General features: G+C 41.4%; 1 protein-coding gene across 3 annotated transcripts in view; it reads right to left on the bottom strand.

Annotated features, from left to right (window-relative positions):
* The window catches only part of RSRC1 (arginine and serine rich coiled-coil 1), a 128963-nt gene that overhangs the window by 36391 nt on the left and 71196 nt on the right, over window positions 1-21376 (bottom strand). For all 3 annotated transcript variants that reach the window (XM_080349938.1, XM_080349940.1, XM_080349939.1), the window contains exon 6: window positions 16646-16697. In XM_080349938.1, the coding sequence (XP_080206064.1) occupies window positions 16646-16697 (52 nt within the window). The remainder of the gene's footprint in view (window positions 1-16645; window positions 16698-21376) is intronic.

Below are 21376 nucleotides of genomic sequence, written 5' to 3'. Positions count from 1 at the left end.
CGTTGTCCAAGACGATGCTCTGATAATGTGTAATATTTCTCTTTTAGATTATGTCTACCTATACATAATTTTTAAAACTCATAGCTTGTTTTTAGGCTTTCATCATAATTATCTCCATATATTATCTCCTCTCGAGATAACATAATTCTAAGGTTATTTTTTAAATTCATAGGTATGTTACAACCAGAGTAACAAATACCTCTGAAAAATACATTTAGCTGCTTTAATCGCTATTTTCTGACAGTACTCCATTTCAGCTCCTTTAACACAATCAATAACCACACTAGGCTGCTTTTGAGTCCGCATGATAAAAATAGGGAATAACCCACTGGTGGTTTATGATTTAAAAGAAGGATGAAGGCCCCGCGTGTCCCGAGTGTTCCTCGCGCCTCTGGCCTCGCGTGTTCCTCACACACATCGACCCGCTCCCAAAATCCGCAATAACAGCGTTTGGAGACGAGCCGGCTGGAGCTCTTTAATTACACGAGCGCTGAAAGGAAATCATTGATCAGCAGCGTTCGGGGAGCGCCCACTGCCCCCCAACCCCATCCAAATCCAGGAAAGGGCCGAGGAGTCGCCCCGTGGGGACCCTGCCCAGATTAGCGCCCGTGGACAAGCAAGAAAGACCCGCACAAGCTGCTGGGCGGGCTCTGGACCCCCCTGGCAGGTGGCGAGCTCTGAGCACCGGGGTTGATTACTCTAATTAAATATGATATTAGCAACAGATCTTCATATTGATCCCAAAACCCCTTCTAAATAGAAAATTAAAAGCTCTGAGGGAGGGGCTGAGAGGCTAACAGGTCGGTTTAATGGTTTTAATCTCACATCAGCTTTATAATTCCTGAAATTACTATTGATTTCTTGCTACGGCACACACAGAATTTAAATATTTTTCCTTCAATGGAGTAACATTAGCTGCCTCGCTACCGGCTAAATAAGTAAATTAAAACCCAAACCCATAAACAAGCAGCGCGCATCCACTTCTTTAACCAAGACTAATAAACATATTAAAGAAGCTTAAATGAATAGTGAAGTCGGGGGTTGATTTTAGACCCCCTTCGATAAAAAAGAACCTTACTGTGGAAGCATAAGGGATTCTTTACCTTGATATCAAGTAAGAAGTTTCTTCAGCCAGTAACTTATCATGCTTAAATATATCTGCATACAGCATATATTCCTATATGCATGTTTCATGCATAATGAGAAAATACTCATGATGTTATAATAAAAAGCCTAAGTATTTTGAATTTTTTTGTAAGTTTGCAGTGCAAACGTGGATGTTTCCTATTACCAGGCTCAATTACACACAAATCAGATCATAAATGATGATTAATCCCCCAACTTTGTCCTTTCAAACCTCCTCTAGAGGGCTCGGCCCCGCGCTGCCCGTCGTCCCCATTCATTCCCTATTCCCCGCGGTGGTTCCCTCGCTAATGCCCAAATGGCACCAACCTGTTGTTCGGCACAGCCCTGAAAAGGCCAATTTACCAGGGGATTTACAGCCCTGAAACTGCTTCAATCTGTTCCTCCGTCTCGGTGTGAAGCTCTGCTCCGCCAGGCAGGCTCCCAAGCCAAAGGGGATAATAATAATTATAATCATAATTCAAATAGCTCATTTTAAGAAAGAAAAATTCAAACTAGAGATACTTCAAGTAACGCCTGCACGTGCCAAATACATAAGGTGCGGTTAAACACCCTAAAAAATAACAAATTGGGAAGCATCAAGTGTTGTGACGGAGGTTGTTGTGTTGAAATACACTGATACTGTAGCTGTTGAGAAAATGTGACACCTTGATAACGTAAAGCACATTACGGTGACTGCGGAGGATACGAAGAGCTCTCAACAATTCTAGTCATTCCAACTCATTCTGTAGAGTTTTGTGTTAGTCTGTGAGCACGTTGGACTCATTTCCGCGGCTGTTGGTGCCAGTGGCCAAAGCCCCGTTCCCCGAGGACACCGCGACTGCAAACTGCGGGTCGTTAAGCTAATAAAATTAACAGCGTTTGTCAGGCTGTGCAGGAGCTGGTGCTGCCTGTAAAACCAGCCCTCGAGGTTTTACAGGGTTGCACCTCGGCTTTCTAAGGCTGGGCTTAAATAAACCTCCGAGGGTGGGATCCAGACCATGTCCGCACAAAATCTTCTCCACTTTGTCCCTCTACCCTCCCAAGTTCCATAAACAACCACCTGTCACTTTTGAACCCTTTAAAAAGTGAGCGCGGTGATTCAGAACTATTGCCTAAGTTAAATTTGATGGCAAATCGATACAGCCACCAGTACACCCAAAAAAGGGAGATTGCTATTGATAAGCCTGCGCAGTATTGTACGAGCTACGCTGTATAAAAACACATTTCAAGGGAGTTATTGGGCTGGGGAAAGCAAAAGTTTGGGGGTTTTAGTGTGGTTTTGGTTTTTGGTTGGTTGGGTTTTGTGGGGTTTTTGTTTGGGTTTTGTTTTTTCTAATCAAATACAGCGTAGGATATGAATTTGTACATCACAGCAGCTCCATACAAAGGCAAGGAAATACTCTCCTCTCGTCTTCTAGTGCTCTACTAATAAGGTTAGGTGGTATTCCTGGTGTTTCCCAATGCCAAGAAAACAGATTTTCTGGAATGAGAAAATGCTGGGGGGTGGAAAAAGCCACATCAGAGCCAGAGGTTTCACAGACAACCAACTCCTGTAAACTGGTGTTCGCAGGCTATGCGTATTCAGAAATATTAAATATGATACTCTGGGTCCCATTTCGATAAATGTTATCATAGCGACAACAAGGAATTCTCTAACTGGCAATGAAAATGGGAAAATTGGTGATCTACTATATACCCGCATATCTATGCTTTGCCAAACTTTGTACTGAGCGTCTTGGTTCTCATCACCTGAGAAACTGTCGTTGATACAGACTTAAAAACCACGAGTCGGGGTGATCGTCCCTGTTTAATACCCACAGTTGGGCAGCTCATTTCAGTTCAAATGGAGGTGTTTGTAAGTCCGTTTTCCCAGCACGCATCTCCCTCACTGCTTGCGGTATCATCTTTCCGTGGCTCCTTTTTCTGCCTTTATTCAACAGGACGTTATTTGTTCTGAAATATAATAAAGCCAAATATTTTCAAGAACTCAATGTGTTCTGGTACATGGTCTCAAAGGGCTATTTTCTTCATCTCCTAAGTATCCCACATCACCTGTGAAGAGCCCAGAACACACCCAGCTCCCCAAGCAGTTCTGTTCTACCACACGTGGTGTGAGAAGCAGCACACGCTGCATGGTTTTCCCAGAAATACTCATTTTTAAGATCTAAGACACCACATTCCACATGTTTCTGCACGTACTCTAGTGCCAGATGATATTGATTCTCTGTAAAGATAATTAGGGGTCCCCAACACTCTTTGCAACTGTAATCCTGCCTGTCAACGTTGGAGATTATGATCCATTTTAAGATGATAAAATACCTTGTGACTTGCATGGAAAGCCTGGCCTACAAAAATTTCTACTTGGAAATAAGAATTGGCTTCTATTTTCACACACACGCACACACACAAAGCGCTAAACATGAGACTTGCTGCTTCAACAAACTATTATTACAAGCTTCACCAGTCCATTAAAGAAAGTAATTGAATCAGTTTGTATTTTCTCAGTAAAATCTCATTCAGAGAAATTTTATTGCCAGCTATCTAAATAGTAAATACTTATTATCCTCTCAAAATGAGGTTTTGCTTGCCACGGGCAAACCCATGGCTGTTATTGTAGTGCTCTGTCAGAGAAACAAGAAGTTAAAAAGGTTATAAAGACACCATTAATGTCATGGGACTGTCTTGTCAGGACTCAAAAGTGCTTAGTAATTGAGGGTTTTATTCAAAGTGTATTAGCACCCATATAAACGGCTCCGCTAATATGATGCTTTAGGCTTTATTTTGTTGCAGCCCTGCATAATCACCTACAAACAGCTGGATGCTGTGAATTTATCTGCCAAGGAGCACAGCTCGGTTTAGCAGCTGGTACTCGGAATAAACCATCAATAACGTGCGGCTTAAAGGCACAGACGAGGTGCAGCCGCCCGGGCCACCGAGAGAGCCCCGATGGCAACTAATTGGTGCCGGCAATGCAGAAACACTGCGGCTTCATTCAGAAAAGGACGTTTATTGCCACTAGAAATGGCAAGAATAAGCTTGTTCCATCAGCTTTTAAATAAACCAGATCACCTCGGGTAAATCTGCTGCTCTCGATACTCATTGATGTGAATATGGAAAGAGTCGCATTTCTGGTCTAGGTTGCAACATGGTCTATAATGGGATTTTCAGAATGTATGTTAAAGCCTAAAGGCGTTTTATAAAATACATTTATTTAATGCATACGTTAAGAAAGCATATGTTTAATTTTTCATTTTCATGCTTTATAAATTGTTTGAATGAAGTAGCACAACGCAAACTCTGTCCTTCAGCAATAGCTCCAAAGCAAGATGCTTGTGATAATGAAAACAAACCAGATGCAAATTCAAAAATCAATGAGAAAGTGGTGGGGAAAAAACCCACAAAAACTCTGTAGTTCCAACATTCTCTCTCCTCAAATGGTTACAACAGCAGAACGATTGGAGCCACCGTGTCCCTCCCATCTGCCAAGAACAGAACAAGAAAAATAAACTGAGGAGCAAGTTTGTCCCCAATGTGGCCACTACAGACAAAAAGAAGCACGTGGGGGTTAGTCGATGGTCACAACAACTTCATCTCCACTGACTGTGCTTAACAACCCGACCGCAGCTCCATCCCTGCCCAGACCTGCGCTCGGCCGCTCCGCTCACGCCAGACCAAAGGTGAATAACCCTTATATTTCATAAAGAACTGAGAAATCCACAACGGAGTCTTCCCTTCATGTTGGTTTTTTTTGCCTTGAGTTGCTAGCAATGGAATCGCGATCTCATCTCGCTCAAGGAGACTCATCGTTATAAAATGAGTAAGTTTGCAGAGAAGACTCTCCAAGGGCTTAAGATCAACAGCATCAAGTGCTCAAAACCTCCAAGACAACACTCCGATTCGGTTGTTTCATTGGGTATTTAACAACATGAAGGGATACGTGATGGCTTAAACAAAGAAGCCTGCCCAGAAATCTTAAATAATAAATTACACGGTAGCCATAGAGAGGAGCGATAGAAAGGGAATTAAAGGGAGGATCTGCCCCAGTTTGATCGCTCACGTTAGCCGTGTTGGGAAACACTTGTGTAATCAACACAAGGGATCTGGCGAAGGACACAAGTTGGCATCACAGTCACCTTTCCTTCGGACACCATTGTGCCCTTTCCCATGTGTCACAGCGCCATTCTTTAACGAGCTTGTGGCGACACGGCGGAAACCGGGTCTGCAAATTTAATTCAGGATGAACTTGTTGCGTATTGATTCGCATTTGGAAGGGGGTTAAATCAAAGTCCGGCTCTTCATTTTAAAAAATGTGGCTAAAAAATACACATATGTCTGTGTGCATGTATATATATAGTTTATATCTGCCAATACGTTGTTCGAGTAAATAATAAACACCGTCTCTACTGCTTTATCATGAGGTTATAACTGTTCCTAAAAGCATCCTGGGCAGCACTTTAACTCGCACCTTCCACACTTTGGTTTAGGATGAAAAGACGATTGTTGGTGGGTTTTCAGGTCTCCCTACACCGCAAAACACCAGCCAAGGAAGGAGTTTGAAATGCTCCAGGCAGATGCAGCTCTAGGCAGTCAATGTAAGTTCATTCATCAAGTATTTGGGAGATTTCTATTCTACTCGTCTCTCTGAACGCTCTCGTCAGTTGTTCCCACGCGCAGCGCTTAGAGGCTTCTGGTTGGCAGGTGCTTTTTTGAAAGGGGAAAATACTCATTTGTCTTTAGATAAAGTTATCCATACCTGTAATACACTGCTTGAGCAGGCGAGAGACTGGAGCTGGATTACTCAGCCTCAGAACCAACTCTTTGGAATGAGCAGACCCACCCTCGACCTGCCCTTTTGGACAGAGCTCATATTAATTACATTTTAAGAAGCAAAATTTTTAAAAAAATATATTTTAGTTACCTAAAACTGAAAAAAAATCTGTCAAAAGAATAGTATTTGTAGTATTTCAAAAGATAAAGCCATTTTACTAGCACACAAGTTGATCTTAGTCTGCTTTCCAAGAGCATTCTTATAGGGAGAATATAGCGTCATATAAAAACATCTCAAAGTAACCAAACACTCACCTCAATACCGTCTTCTTTTTAAACACAGGTATTAACATCTCATAAAGGAAAGAAGTACGAACATTACAAAAGACAACCAATAACGCATATTTTTATAGAAATTATTCCTGGTAGTCCCATAAGTATGAGAATTTCTCCAAAGTCCCACAAAATTCGCTATTAAATGACAACCCTGATAAAAAGGCCACACAACTGCAGCACCGCGGGGCAGGACAAAAAAGAAGCTTTGCAAACCATCCATTACTATATTTTAAGATTTATTCAGTCGACATCTCCTAATCGTCTCTAAATCTAATGGGACACCGATGCATTTCATCACAGATGAGAATCTTCAGCGACCGCTAAAATGAAAATCAAGAAATTATTACAATCGAGGGGTTTGGCTTGCAGTGCGCATTAATCAGAAATCATCATAAATCCACGCGCTTCGTCAGACAGCACATTAGTCAAACAGTTTTGTGTGATAACGACATTGAGTAATGGGCTCGGAGTTAGAAGGGTCAATCATAAACTCATCAAATGCTTCATTTAATTTCTTAATTTGGACAAACACAATTTGTTTATGGGAAAGATATCAGGTGTTCTTGAATGAATAATGGCTATGAAACCAAACTCCATTAATCAGCTCTTGATTACAAATGACTCGGAGATTGTTTGTTCTAATTTCGTTCATTTGGGTCAACAAAGAGAACACGAGCAAACGAAACCGCTTGGAGAAAATGGCACACTTAGTCCTCCATATTTAATAAAGTCGTGATAAATTTGCTTTTGATAACTGTAAAACAAGGATTTTATTACCCACATTAAATACTATTCTTGCTTTAAGCAAAAAAATTAATGTATATGATTTCCACCAAGATCACGTAGGCACGAAGCAGGATCTCCAGGTGCTGGGCGGCAACACTGTGAATCCAGAGCAACGTTCCATCCCAGATGAAAAAGAACAGCAAATAGGGCACTAATGACTAATTACTCGTTCTAATCTCAGCCTGGAGCTCAGGAGGAAATGCGGATGACATGGGCACACATGGGACCAAGGTCTTGGACACAGGTGACCTGTGACCATTGGCAAGTCATTGACACCACCACTGTGTCTCAAAAGGGCACTGTGATCTAAAACCCACTGAGAGATGGGGAGGATCAATCTTTATCTATTAATTACAGGTGCCTTGGCAATGCCTATCAGCTGGGGTGTGAGGAAGATCTATAATTACCTCCACACAAGAGAATCACACACACAGAATCACAGAATGGACAGGGTTGGAAAAGCCCTCAGAGATCATCAAGTCCAACCCTTGGTCCAACTCCAGCCCATTGACTAGATCATGGCACCAAGTCCCATGTTCAAGCTCAGTTTAAAAACCTCCAGGGCCGGCGAGTCCAGCACCTCCCTGGGCAGCCATTCCAATGCCTGACCACTCTCTCTGCAAAGAATTGCTTTCTAATCTCCAGCCTAAATGTCCCCTGGCAGAGTTGAAGCCCATGGCCCCTTGTCCTATTGCTGATGCCTGGGAGAAGAGCCCAATCCCCACCTGGCTAGAACTGCCCTTCAGGTAGTTCTAGAGAGTGCTGAGCTCAGCTCTGAGCCTCCTCTTCTCCAGACTAACCAAGCCCAGCTCCCTCAGCCTCTCCCCATAGGGCTTGTGCTCAAGTCCCTTCCCCAGTCTTGTTGCTCTTCTCTGGCCCCGCTCCAGCACTTCAATCTCTTTCCTGAGCTGAGAGGCCCAGAACTGACCACAATACTCCAGGTGACACACCATTGCAATGACGAGAAGAAGCAATGGCATTTTATTTCTTATTTCTTTCTTATTTCTCCCTTCGGGGAGCGATTCTGGCACACTTCACGTCTGGAAATTAGATAGCGAGGCCCTAACCATTGAACCACGTCATCGGTGCCCACCAGCCGGAGCCGCCGAGCAGACCCAGCACTTTAAAGCCCTTTTCTGGGCATTCACACTACAAAATCCAGCCAAACGGGCTCCAGTTTCACTTGTAGGAAACCCAAACCAAAGGGTGGTTCACATCCAAAGATTTGCAGGGTACACTGCCATAAAATAGGAGAAACTAATATTTTGCTGTCAATATTAAGATGTAACGTTTCCCCAAAGACGCTTCAGCAGAAACCGGCCGCACAACCACATATGGTTCCTGCAGCCAAAACGGTGTATAATTAAATTACTGGGCAAAGTTGCTAAATATGAATTGATATAAAACTTAAGCTAACTGAAAAATTGTCTTTGACTGAAGATCAATAGCAGGACTGAAAGATTCATCTGCACATAATTAGCGCACATATTTGCATCAAAATCATGTATACCATATGGTACAATATTACTGGCAACCCATTAGTTATAATGGAAGCCTGAGATACGTTTGTTTCTTGGTACCACAAAAACAGGTCTCAGATAAAAATCTAACAAAAAACCTCAAATTCTAAAAGCTTTAGATTATTTCTAAAGGCAATTAATGTTCATTAACTAATAAAGTTACTGTAAAGTCTGCTTGTAGCCTCTGTTTTACATGATAGCATCGCCACACTATCAACTACCCATTCCCTTCTTAAACCAGAAACAAAATACAAAAATGGTTCAAAGCATTTTTAATCATTTCTTGTAAGGATCTACAAGAGGTTCACAAAGTGAAAGGCTTTTGGACACCAATTAAATGCCATTATAAATGGCAAAAGGAAATTACTTTGTTTCAAACACATTTTCTTCTCTACCCAAACTTAATTAAAATTCTCTATTTTTTCAGCAATCATGAAAATAAAATTGAATTAATTACCGAGGTAATTATTGATGAATCAAGCTTTTAGTTTGCTCACCAATGCCACAAACAGCTGCACTTCCGAATCACGCACTCTGTAAGGACAGGACCATTAATACGTTACAAAATAATTACTTGGGCTAATGACTTTTGTATAGAGTCACCGCTTTGCATTTAGCAAGTAGTATTGTTCTGGTACCCTAATGAGATCGTGTGGCTTTGCCAACAAGTTGGGTGCACGCAACGTGTGACGAAATGTATTGAACATCCAGCTGCACGGCGTGAAGCTCAATGGCACAGACCGCCCGGCTGAGGTCAAACACCTTCTGCATCTTCCCAAAATTCAGTCTTGAAATACCCGTAGTTCTCAGCAAACACTAAATATAAAAATTAGCTACTATAAATTTCTTCCAAAATACATTTTCTTGATTTAAAAACAAATAATTGAATTCTTCTAGCGCTCGGAGTTTGAGCAATAATGTTCTCTCTGCCAACGTCAGCAACTAAATGGTTTTTGACATAAAAATCTGCTAAGTAGGAATCAGCAGTTGACCTAGAAACTGAGCTCACTAACTCCATAATTAGACGAGTTTCCTAAATTAGCTAGTGTTCAAGAACAGAGTAAACTCTTCCACCTTCAAGAAGGACTTACAACAGACAGACATACTATGCAAACGCAAGAAGCTACTGTTTCACGCTTTTATTTATTTCCTGCGTTAAGCAGCGATGAACAACCTGTTCAGTACAAACCACGTTTAACCAAACTCTTGGTCACCACTGCCGGCCCAAACACGACACCCAGGCCTGTGCCTGCCCAGCCCGGTACCAAGCAATTCTGAACATTACCATGAGCAAATAAATAGATATAATAACTACCTTAGGACTGGAGAAAAGCTACCACCAGGGTGTATTGTGATCGCTATGCTCATGTGTACATATTCACAACAATTATTCTTCCTCCACCCACCCTCCTCTTCGTTTCCCTCTCAAGTTCTAGTCTCATCCTCCAGTTAATCTGTATCACACCAGGAACCCAAAGGCCAATCAGCAAAACCTTCTCCTCCTGACCAAACCTTCGCCATAAACCAGAGACTTAACATGGAAAGAGAACTGAAACGAACAATTACAAGGTAGAAACAAGAGAAATGGCAATTTCTCGGCCTATAAGCAATTAATGCTTGCAGCTGAAAGCACGGCAGCAATGGCAATGAGAGCGTCTTCTCAGATTTATCTCCGAAAACATGAAAAGATTTCTGGACAACCTTGCAAAGGGAGTTTCATGAAGTTAAAACTTCTCTTAATCCTCCGTTACGTGTTTGTTTCTAACGTTTTAACAGCTCGTCCTCAGTACAAGAGCATGATACAAATTTAATCTTCAGTAATTACAACACGCTATATCGTCGCCTGTGGTATAACGAACCCCAGGGTCCTGATCCTGTGCCTGAAAGCAACTTTTAAGCTTGTTTTAAATTCAAAGTCTTACAATTTATAGGGAAAGCATTATTTTTAAAGCTATTTTTACATTTCCTTTAAACAGGTGAAATATTTGATGTATTATCCTTTGTGTATATATACCAACATGTTATCCGCCCTCCTAACGTGGTTTGCATAATTACCACGCCAACATAAGGCCATCGGGTTTTCAGTGGAGCAAACACAAAACAGCAAAATCCAAAGAAAACCGGAATCAAAAAGAGAAATCCATGAATTTTTATAAATTGGGCATTCAAAAATAAGCACCAATAAACCCAAATTTCTCATACTTGTTGCCACCTGCCTGCTTTACTACTTTGCATAGCTAGAAAAGAGCAAAATAGAGGCCATTCTATTTAACTAAACAGTTTTTATTAAAGTAAAAGAAAAGCAAGAACCTGTGAAGTAGCAAGTGATCCTATTAGTTCCACCAGACTAAAATCATACAGTCTACGTATGTGGTCCTTTCAGCCACATCTGTTATGAGCCATTTCGACACCAGAAAGTAGAGAATATCTGACTATTTAGTTATCAGGCACTGAGAGCAAATTAGGATTTTTCTCCCCAATAACATGTGCTCTAATTGGTAGATGTATAAAAAATAATAATGTAATAAGTATCTTGCATTTTTACAAGAGCTAAGGCCAAAGTACTTGTTGTATTTACTGTTTTTTCTCTTTAAGGAATATGTAAAATGTAATAAAGATGCACGGTACAAAATTAAAGGGAGCAATCTGATAGTATAATTTGAAGATAATGAGTTAACTATCCAATATCCGGAATTGCTGCCAAGCAGATCAGATAAATGTTAAATGCTCGTGATTTGTATTCATCAGTTTTTACCACATATTGCTAATGTCATATTAGTGTCTCAGTTCTGAAGTTTCCCCTAAATAAACCGTCAAGAATTCTCTGCACAAAAACGCCCTATTCTTGAATGCTCTTTCAGCCATAGATTGAAACGCAGATTCCAAAAATACATCAGTCACTTATTTCAACTCTAGACCTTTGAAAACCCAGATCAATTGCCTTTTGTCATCATCTTTATACGGAGTGCAAGACATTTTTGCTTATTATCACAGCAAAACTTCCAGAGTTGTGCGGTAAAGGCAGCCGGATTGATAGGTTGAACTGCTCACATTTCCTATCAATACAGTTAAATTTTGGAATCTTGAACCATATTTTAATCTTTATGACAAAACACAGGTGCCACACAGTTATTTACGGCACAAATTAACTGCCTTTAAAGATGTGAGGTTTTTGTTAAGCCTATATGTTTTAGCACGGCGGGATCCAATGCGGGGCGAACTTTTTCCTTCAAAAAATCAGCAATACGAGCAAGTAAACACCAAAACCTCCGCTCGAATCTTCTGCGCGTAATGAAGTCTGGGAAAGAAATCACAGACACCCAAGTGGTTTGGCAACTGTAAGTGACAGAAGCTCAGCTAAATCCTCTGTTTACACTGGGGATTAGGCGGGTAGATTGTGCGGCTCCAGCGGAGCACTGGATGGTCAAGGGAATCTGCTCCCCGGCAGCCCGTGGGGCAGCGGCACAAAGCCCGGGCCTGGTAGGAAGTGACCCATAAACGTATCCCCGACGCAGGATTTGCACAAAGCCGCTCTGCCTCATAGAAACTCCATATGACCATTAAGCGGCCTGCAAGGCCTGCCAGGAGGCCTAATTACAGGCCTACAGAGCCCAATAACAAAAGCTGAAGAGCTTTAGCCTAGGGATGATCTGCTTTATACTGACTTGAGAGAGTCCATATAGAGTGACAAAAAGAAAGAGGTTTAGCTTTAAAATTCTCCCAAGGGATGGAGCATTGTAGCTAAGTCTGGAAGGCCCACATGCAACATACTTCACATAGGCTTAAACATCCCACCCTCTCAAAATTAACATTCAACCATTGCCTGCTTAACATCTGCTCAACCGGGGCAAGTTGCTGTGATATTGTTAGGGGCTGCTAGAAAGACTTTTATCTCGATATTAAGAAGGGGAAGTAAATCAAGTCTTGCAAATATAAATCTATAGCCGAGACCAACAACTTCTACGGAATGACGGGTTTTATAAATCAAAAATCAGTTGCCTTAAAAATTAAAGTGGAGGGCTTTGCTATCTTCAAGCATTGCCCTGCCTAACAAGAACAAAGATACTGACATTAAGCTACACCAGCAAAGAACAAAGTTTAACTGAGCGCGTAGCAAAGCCAGTGCGAACAGAGGACTTGGAGACAAAACTTCTAGACGGTATTATCTTACCTGAATATAAAACCAGCCGTCTTCCCCTCCTCCCCTCACAAATACAGCCAAATATTTTACTGTACCAGCCTCCACAATGAGAGACCAGAAGTCGCGATTCCCATCCCCAAAGTGCACCCAGAAAAACAAAGTCTGGTTTACTATTTGCTATTTTATGTCTTTCAGAGAATCTGTTGTTATTTCCTGACTCAATATCTACACTAGATTCTAAAAGCAGATTTTCTCAAGATACTAAATATCAACAATTCCTGCTAAAGGTGATGAGTTGGCCAGTGGATCCACCTCCCCTAAAATCAACTGTCTCTGGTGATAAAGAAAGCAAAGGGAACACAATAATATATCATTAACTTTTTTAAACTATGGCCATTGTATTGGAACAGGACTTGGAAAGCTGACATACTTTCAAACCTATATTCTGTAAATCCATAATATTATTATTCAATATACCATTTTCTCTTGCTTAAAAAGCCACAGGGATAAAGCCACATAATTTTCATGGCAATAGGTTGGTGTGAAGGAAAAAAATCAATAAAAAAGATACACACGAACATCTTCAGATTGAGAAGAAACTCTGACTTGTCAATATTGCTCTGAAACAGCAGAAAAAGAACAACGCAAAACAAAGACTATCGAAACCTTTTTGTATCTACACTTTTTTGGAAATCACAGCCCTTAGCAAGTGGCTCTTTGTAGCTAATGCCATTGTCTGCGGCCCCGGGATGGAGAGCGGGGTGGGCTGTGGTACCAGGTTAGCTGTGTCTTTTACCAGGTTAGCTGTGTGTTCCACCAGGTTAGCTGTGTCTTTTACCAGGTTAGCTGTGTGTTCCACCAGGTTAGCTGTGTCTTTTACCAGGTTAGCTGTGTGTTCCACCAGGTTAGCTGTGTCTTTTACCAGGTTAGCTCTTTTACCAGCCTAACACACACAAACAGCACAACCAGCTCCTGAACTGATGCTGCCGACGCTTGGAGAAAGGTTTGGACTTGCTGCTTTTAAAATGGAACAAAGTATAATATCCTCAGACATTCTGCTCTTGCTAAAGCAGCAGCACAAATGCCTTCTCTTAAAAAAAAAATAGCATATATATTGCGTACAAATCTGTATTTGTTCCTTTGAAGAAAGCACCTGAGCTTAAACCCTGACATCAAAGCAGTTTGCCCCAAATTCTCTATATATTCCAGGTACTGAGAGCAGTTTCATATGAAAGAGTTATCAATGATATTGATAAATTACATTGATCAAAGAATTGCTCCTGAATAAGCTCCGGTGGACAGAGGAGACGGGGCTGTATTCCCAGACCTGCCACCATCCCTTATCTATGTTTAATTGTAAGTCATTAAAGCTACGTTGTAATACCAGACAAATGTGATAAAAATTAACTTCTCCAGTTCCGCAGGGACTTGTTGCAAAGTTCTATCATTACTTACGGGCAATTTCTTTTCCCAAAATGAATGTCCAAAGCGCATACATTCAATTTTGCCACTCGTGCACAACAAACTTGCGTCCCAGTCTCTTTTTCAACGTGCTGCTTTGATCTAGAGGAGCAGCACTGGCAGAGATACATCGGAATGCAGAGCACGCCAGGGGGATAAGCAAAAGGGAAATTTGGAGAGTAAAAGAAAGCAGCTAAATTTAAAATATCATGAAGCTATGGCAAATGATAAACTCAAGTAGCAGATAAATGCACCGCGGGGAAAGGCCGCCGGCAAACTTCAAAACCGACCATAAGCTTGAATTTAAAGCCAGACTGCTCTTACCAAAAGCACGTTAACATCTGTCTTATTACACACTCAGGTACTAGTTGCTCTGTTTGTGCTATTACACTTATCCATTATATTAAGAACCAAAAGAATTGCTAAGGAAAGTAAATTTTCTCTAGCTTAATTCTCTCAAGGCATAGTAAGGTATGGAATCCTTCAGAATGAAATGAGCAATATATGAATACAGACTATAAGAAAATGTGAGATTATTGTGGGAAATGGGATATTAAGGGTGTGGAAATGGCAGGGAAAGGGAATGGACCTTCCCAAAGGTCTCGCCAACGCTCGTTGGTCATTCGGAGCCACTGCAGAAGGTGAAACTGTTCTGGTTGTCCAGGCCATAGGGGATCACAGTGTCATTAGCAATCATTAAAATACAGATAACACATCTGGAATAAAACAGAGTTTTTTCCCCGTTTAGTGGGATTGGAGCAATCCCTGTAAAATGTACAGCCAGGTATTCTAGCAGTTAATTCCCAAGTTCGGGATGGATCCCACATCGAGCACCACGTACGCAAACAGCAGCTTAGTTCATCATTCCGAAAGCAGATTGGAATTGCCATTCTATTCAGTGCAACCACAGCATCGTGTGACAACAGCACCAACAATCCACCTGTGGGCTGCCAACTCCCCGAAAAGCTGCTCAGTAACCATCTAATACAGTGAAAGGTGAAAAAAAGTGTTAATTTTGCAGTGGGTAAACACACAAGAATATACTGCAACAACATCATTAACATTTTCAACACTCGTCTCACACCAATTTAATCAAAATTCAATTGAATTGACTGAATACAGGACCGGGAGGGAGAGGGCAGGGGGATGATCTCACAGATTACCAAGCCTTAAATAAAGCCAGGAAAGAACTTGCTGTATTTGGGGTGGTAAGGGGAACAAACAGATTAACTCTTGGGTTAGTTATGAACAGCTTGCAGCTTCAATCTAAGTTTCACCCTTCGATTGTGAATATTTAAATTTAACATTGTCACAGACCTTTTATATGCTTTTGGACATTTTGGGGAGCCAGGTCATGATGATATACAACCCATAGATACCTTTTATACATTTCCCAGGTGTTAAATTAAAAAACGAGGTGTGATAGATGTGAGCACTATACACAAACTGTGCTTTGTTAGGTCAGCGCTGTCACATCTATTTTATAATCATATGCCTCAAAGATTTATTAAAAGTTGTGGAGAACAATGAATGGATTTGAAGCCATAAGGTACAAAAGGCTAGGAGCATTTTGGAAACAAATACCAGCAATGTGAGAGAAGGGTATTCCTTAAAACACAACGTTTCCATAAGGGGGAAAATAGAAAATGGTCTTTCTTGGCAATTGCTGTTTATCATTTAAAAATATATATATGAGAGCTGAAAGCTGAACTAAAGACATATATGTATTTATTACAATGCATATGAAATACTGAAAGCTATCCTTTTAGCGTGACAAAGTTTTAATGGGAAACATTAAAATAATATATAGAAATTAATTAGGATTACAAACCTCACCGCAGACTGCCACTTTAGAGCATTAAATCACCATTTCAATAATCTGAGGACAAATGCAGGTACATAAAGAACATCCCATAATGTTATATCAAAAGCTCATTATTCATTTATAACTTTATTATCATTACCACAATCCTACTACAGTGTGAAGTCCTTCAGTAAGGTTTTCCCACTCAGAGTTTAAGTGCATCACAAAACACACACGGCTCTTGTAAATCATGGTTGGGAGATGGGTGACCAACCCAAAAACATGGGGGATTCAGCCTGGAGAACAGGGGGGCTGAGGGGAGACCTCGCTCTCTACAATAAATAAATCAATATATACACAGACTAATTCAGTTCAGCGCTAAAAAATAAAGAAACAAACCCAAATGTTTGAGAGGGCAGAATCAAGTCTCGGTAGCAGCCGCAGTGCGAGGACAAAGAGGTAAAGGCTGATTGCTGGTTCTCAACAGCAAACCAGAATTGTTTATCTCCTCAAAGGGATTTACTGAGACCCAATGATGATGCACAGCAGTTTCATCTTAACCAGAAACTGAAGTGAGCTATGGAGAAAGGGACTTGGCATTTGCCAGAGAGAAAAGGGTAAAGTTACTTTCTTGATAGGTTTCATTTTTCTGATACTATCAAAGTATTTGAACAGTGTAATTTTAGTGCTAGCAGCACCACTTACCAGCTGCCTCAAGAACCAGCTGCAATCGAGCTTTGGCCTGTTCTGCAGGAGTCTGAAAAGAGAGAAATGATAGATGTTCGTTATTCCAGGTCTGACGGGCCGGTCAGACGGCGGCACCGTCGCCTCTACGAGGGACTTGGTGCGACATCTCCCCCAGAACCTTCCCGGCTCCAACGGGTCCTGTCCAACCATCCCAAATGTTCAGAATTGACAGAAAACACAATCCCGAGGGCGCGGGAGGGCTGACAGCCACCTGCGCCTCCTCTGCCCGGCCTCCAACACCAAACCCTCCTCAACAACCCACTGCACAACCACCCACGGCTGCACAAGCACACTCCAAATCTGCTTTTAATATGATTAATATGGTGAGGCTTTCACACTTTTTCTGGTATCTCTTCTGATTTTTTCCTCTCCTGAAGGTATTTCTTCGCATCTCATGGGTGAGGAACATTGTTGGCTGCGTACCCACTATGCTAATCATCCCAAGTGATGTTTCACTGTGTCCAATGCGCTTGCCACCCCTCTCATTTTGAAGCCACTCAAACGTTTTCACAGTTAAATTTATACACAAACCACATTTGTCATGGAGTTCAGAAGTTGATTATTCCTGTAAGTTCGGGAGGTTTCTGCTCTGCACTAAAAACAAAACGTGATGGAAATTTCTGGTGTTGTCGTTTGGCTTTGAAAACTCTTCTAGGCCCATCTTGCTTCTAGAACGTTTTTTTCTCATAATCAGTCTAAGTTCACACCCTTCCAGCTTCACCCCATCAGCCACACAAATATTAATTGAGGTAATTAGGCAAAGCTCTTCGTTATGGGTGTCCCGGCTGCTGACGTTGTGTAGGGCAGGGGAGTTACCTTTCCTCAAAACCTTTCAACTGGAGACATCTCACATTCCATTGTGCTAAACCACACATTGTCACAGCAGGATTGATGCCATATTACTAGAAAATATAATCTGTATAAAATGTTTTTTCTATAAATTAGTAGAAGAAGGCCACTTTCTATTTTCTAGGGGATTATTTCCTTTCATTTATTTATTAATCCTTTGGTTTACATGATGTCTCCACCTATTGAGAGAGGCAGATGACAAACAACCCCATTTCTACTACTAGAATTTACAGGCTGCTCCTTTCATCAGCACGGACTATGAAAGATGTTGCGTTAATCCGCAGATTGAAACAGGAAATTTAAATGAAGATCAAGATTTTAGCTGTACAGAGGCCTAATATTCTTAGTTTAGAATCCTGCTGGCTGCTTGCACAAACACAAAACTATTGGGTAAAGTTTATTATTCTAATGACGATAGCAATGCTACCATTAGAGACGACCACTATGAAAAACCTTGACATTTTTGTAAAAATATCTTTGGATTTCTTCCTCTTGCAATGAACTTATTATTACGGTATGTTTTGGGATATCAAATACATCACTAAAGAAAGGAGAGGAGGAAAACGTTCTGTTTTCCATCCAGAGCAAACTCGCCCAACTTACTGAGTTTCAGAAAAGCCACACTTGGGTTTGTGGGTTTTCCATCCCTATGACAACTGCAGATTGAAAATAACATCATCATAATAATAAAGTCACAGGGTTACTTCAGAACGTTACGCTCCGAGAAAATGGACAAAGACCAATTAATCTGAATATCACAATTAGACCCTCAAAGAAGCTGTGAGCAAAGTGTGAAAAGCCCGACGAGTAGAGGTTACTATTGATTGAGAAATAACAGAAAGACCCTCGGGAAACTCAAAACGGGCGAAATGGTTGGTGTAGGAGTCATGAGTGATGTCCGGCACAAGCGGCAAAATAAACCCTCATGCTTTCCTTATGGTCTTAAGCCTAACATGGATAGAAAAGGATTCATAAAAGTATAAAGGAAAATAGTACTAAGTATTGATAGTAGCGGCTGATGAAGGAAACAACTGACGTAAAAGCGGGAGAGGAATTCCCTAACAGGCGTATCATAAAACGACACGAGGCGTATCGAGCATCCCTAATAATGAGTTTTATGTATGTCAAACGGAGCCTGGTAGCACACTGGAATTACACTTTGGAAAACTACAGTATTCTACGGGATATCATCTAACAGAAACCAAGCCAAAAAAATCTGATCTCTGTGCGATGCTGGATGCAGCAGATCACAGCAGCCGAGCACAAATCCATCCTCTCCTTTTAACTCCAACCTATCATCATTTTCCTAGAGATATTTATCTAACCTTTCCCAATGCCTAAAGAGCTCAAAAACAGGTGAGGAAAAAGCCTAAGAAGGAAAAGAAAGAAGGAAGCAGAAGCTTCCTGGTTATCTGAAGAGATGGCGATCCAAAACGACTGGGAAGTCTTCTCAAGTGGCTCAGAAACCTCAAGCAAATGTTGGCAAGACTGAGAATCCAAGTGAAATTCCCCAGCGTTCCTCAACTCTTCTAGAGGCCGCAGCAAGCGATTCCGTTCGTACGTTCTTCTCAGGTTTGCATTTCACTCAAAACCAGAGGAATTGTGCAGAAATAAAGAAGCTAATCAACTATTCATGCGATTGAGGAGGTGCCTGGAAATGCAGTTTTCTTACCTGCAAATCCTGGATCGTGTCAGAGTTGAGATGACAGGGCCGGGGTGAGACGGGGGGTTTGCGGGATGGAGCCAGGAGCCCGGCTGTTAAACACAACGTGGGTCCGTAAAGGAGAGGAGCCGCGCAGAGCTCAAGGGAAACACCATCGTGTTAACCCACCAAACGTCACCAACCTACAAGCAGTTGCGCAGCACTGTGGGCAGCCAAAGGGAGACCTTGGTGGGTGTCAGGATTGCGAAAAGACAAGGAAGAAATGACCAAAATGAAACAAAGGAGATAGACAGACCGTTTCCTTTTGACATATTGTATAAGACAGTGGTGTCCTTCACCTGCAATATTAGACATCCCAATTCTAGTGGAGCTATCCCAAAGGAAAAGAGCCAAGAAGCCTCAGCCCAACCGGCTTTGAACTGGACTTGGAGCAAATGATGGAAAAGATTGTGTGAGCTGTTTGTTTAGCACAGGAATGGTTGGATTCCTTTTCGGTCATTTATTCTTCATTAGGAGAGTAAAAAAAACCCATACAATAATTACCAAAGAAAATGAAAATAAAGAACTGGTTTGTGTTAGAGAATTCCTCATGGGAGCACACGAGAGTAACAAATAAAGAAAAGAACCCCAAAGATCACATCATGGAGATTGCGAACTCATCATCATCATTGGCTTTTTCTTTCAGAGCAAACAGACTGAATTTGAGGGTGGCAAATTCAAAACTGACAGTGGAACATTTTTTCACATTAAAAAAAATCACATTAATATGAATTAATAACATAGAAATGTAATAAGTATATCTGGCTTTATTTGAATTAAACCCCTACGTTTTTGGCCATAACAGCAGCTGAAATGACTGGATGTTAAGATGCTATTTCTGTCTGATTTGGTGTGTGATCCAATCCAGCAGCAGCGCTTAGATCCAGCGTCCTGCCCTCACACAGGTCACCAAAAACCCGAATATCTGACAAACCGAGAGTGTATACATCGGGAAAACGTCTTTGTTCACATCACACACAAGTCAGATTCTCCCACTTTGCTCCCTGCCCACAACGATATTATATGCAATGGGGAGAGGAGAAGTTGCTTTTCCTACTATCCAGCTGATCTACTGTATGAAAATGTTCAGCTGCTAACAATGAAACCGGTAAGAATTATACTACACTGAGGGTTTTACACTATGACTACTAGAGAGGATGAAATTGGGGAAAGAAAACAGAAAAAGAAGCAATTTAAGGAATTGTTGGGCTGTTTGCAGCCTCCGAGCAGCACAGCACAGAACTATAGATATTAATAAGCAGAAATATGTTCTTAATTGCAAAACTCCTGGTATTTGCTTCCATTAAAAAACGGCCCAAACAGGAACAGGAACCATTTTAAGCTCATGAAACAATCCATACTCCATTCCCTATGAATTTTATACCTTTCATGGATCTCCCATCAGCACATACGAGCTACAGCTTAATGCAAATGACTAAAATGCCCCATTACGGCGTTGAAATAGAACAGAGTGTAACAAAATATTGTCAGACCTAGAGAATTATCAGAGCACAATGAATTCTAAGCGGAGAAAAATCAAGCAAAGCATGGAATAATAGCGATATCTGCCTATCAAACACATGGACAAACCAGCAACGTAGCAACGAGGAAAGGGCAATTATCATCCAAAAAAACCAGGAGTCGGAAAAGCCGCTTTCCCCTTTCATGTACGTAAAGGCCACAGAAAGAATGTGCCTAATGATGAAGGGAAATGTACAGATAACTGGGGCCACTAGGGAGATCATCAGGCTGTACCTTGATGGGAAGGGCTGTAAAACTCCTCCCAGACTGCAGAGTTCCCCAAACTGGGCAGGAAAATGACAACAATGGAATGATATGGGCCGAGCCGGCAAATCCAGCACCCAGGTTGGCATGACTATAAAGTCACAGCCCTAAAGCCGCTCGACAACTGAACGGAACGTCGCAATTTTCTGTTAGAATACAAAAGAGTGTTTTCACCACGTGGTTTTTGCCCAGCTGAATTTTCATATAAAATTGAGATTAAAGGGCTAAACACATTAGATTGTCCCTAAACAGAACAGACACTTTGACGTGTGCCACATCTCGCCAGCACAGGATTCAGAAAATCCTTTTCCCTCCATCATCCAGGACATAAATAGTCATTAAAGCCTTTGGAT

The sequence above is a fragment of the Nesoenas mayeri genome (genome assembly GCF_963082525.1).
Source record: "Nesoenas mayeri genome assembly, chromosome: 9".
Lineage (NCBI taxonomy): Eukaryota > Metazoa > Chordata > Aves > Columbiformes > Columbidae > Nesoenas > Nesoenas mayeri.
Note: the sequence above shows the minus strand (reverse complement) of the source record. Positions and strands in the feature narration are given on the sequence as shown.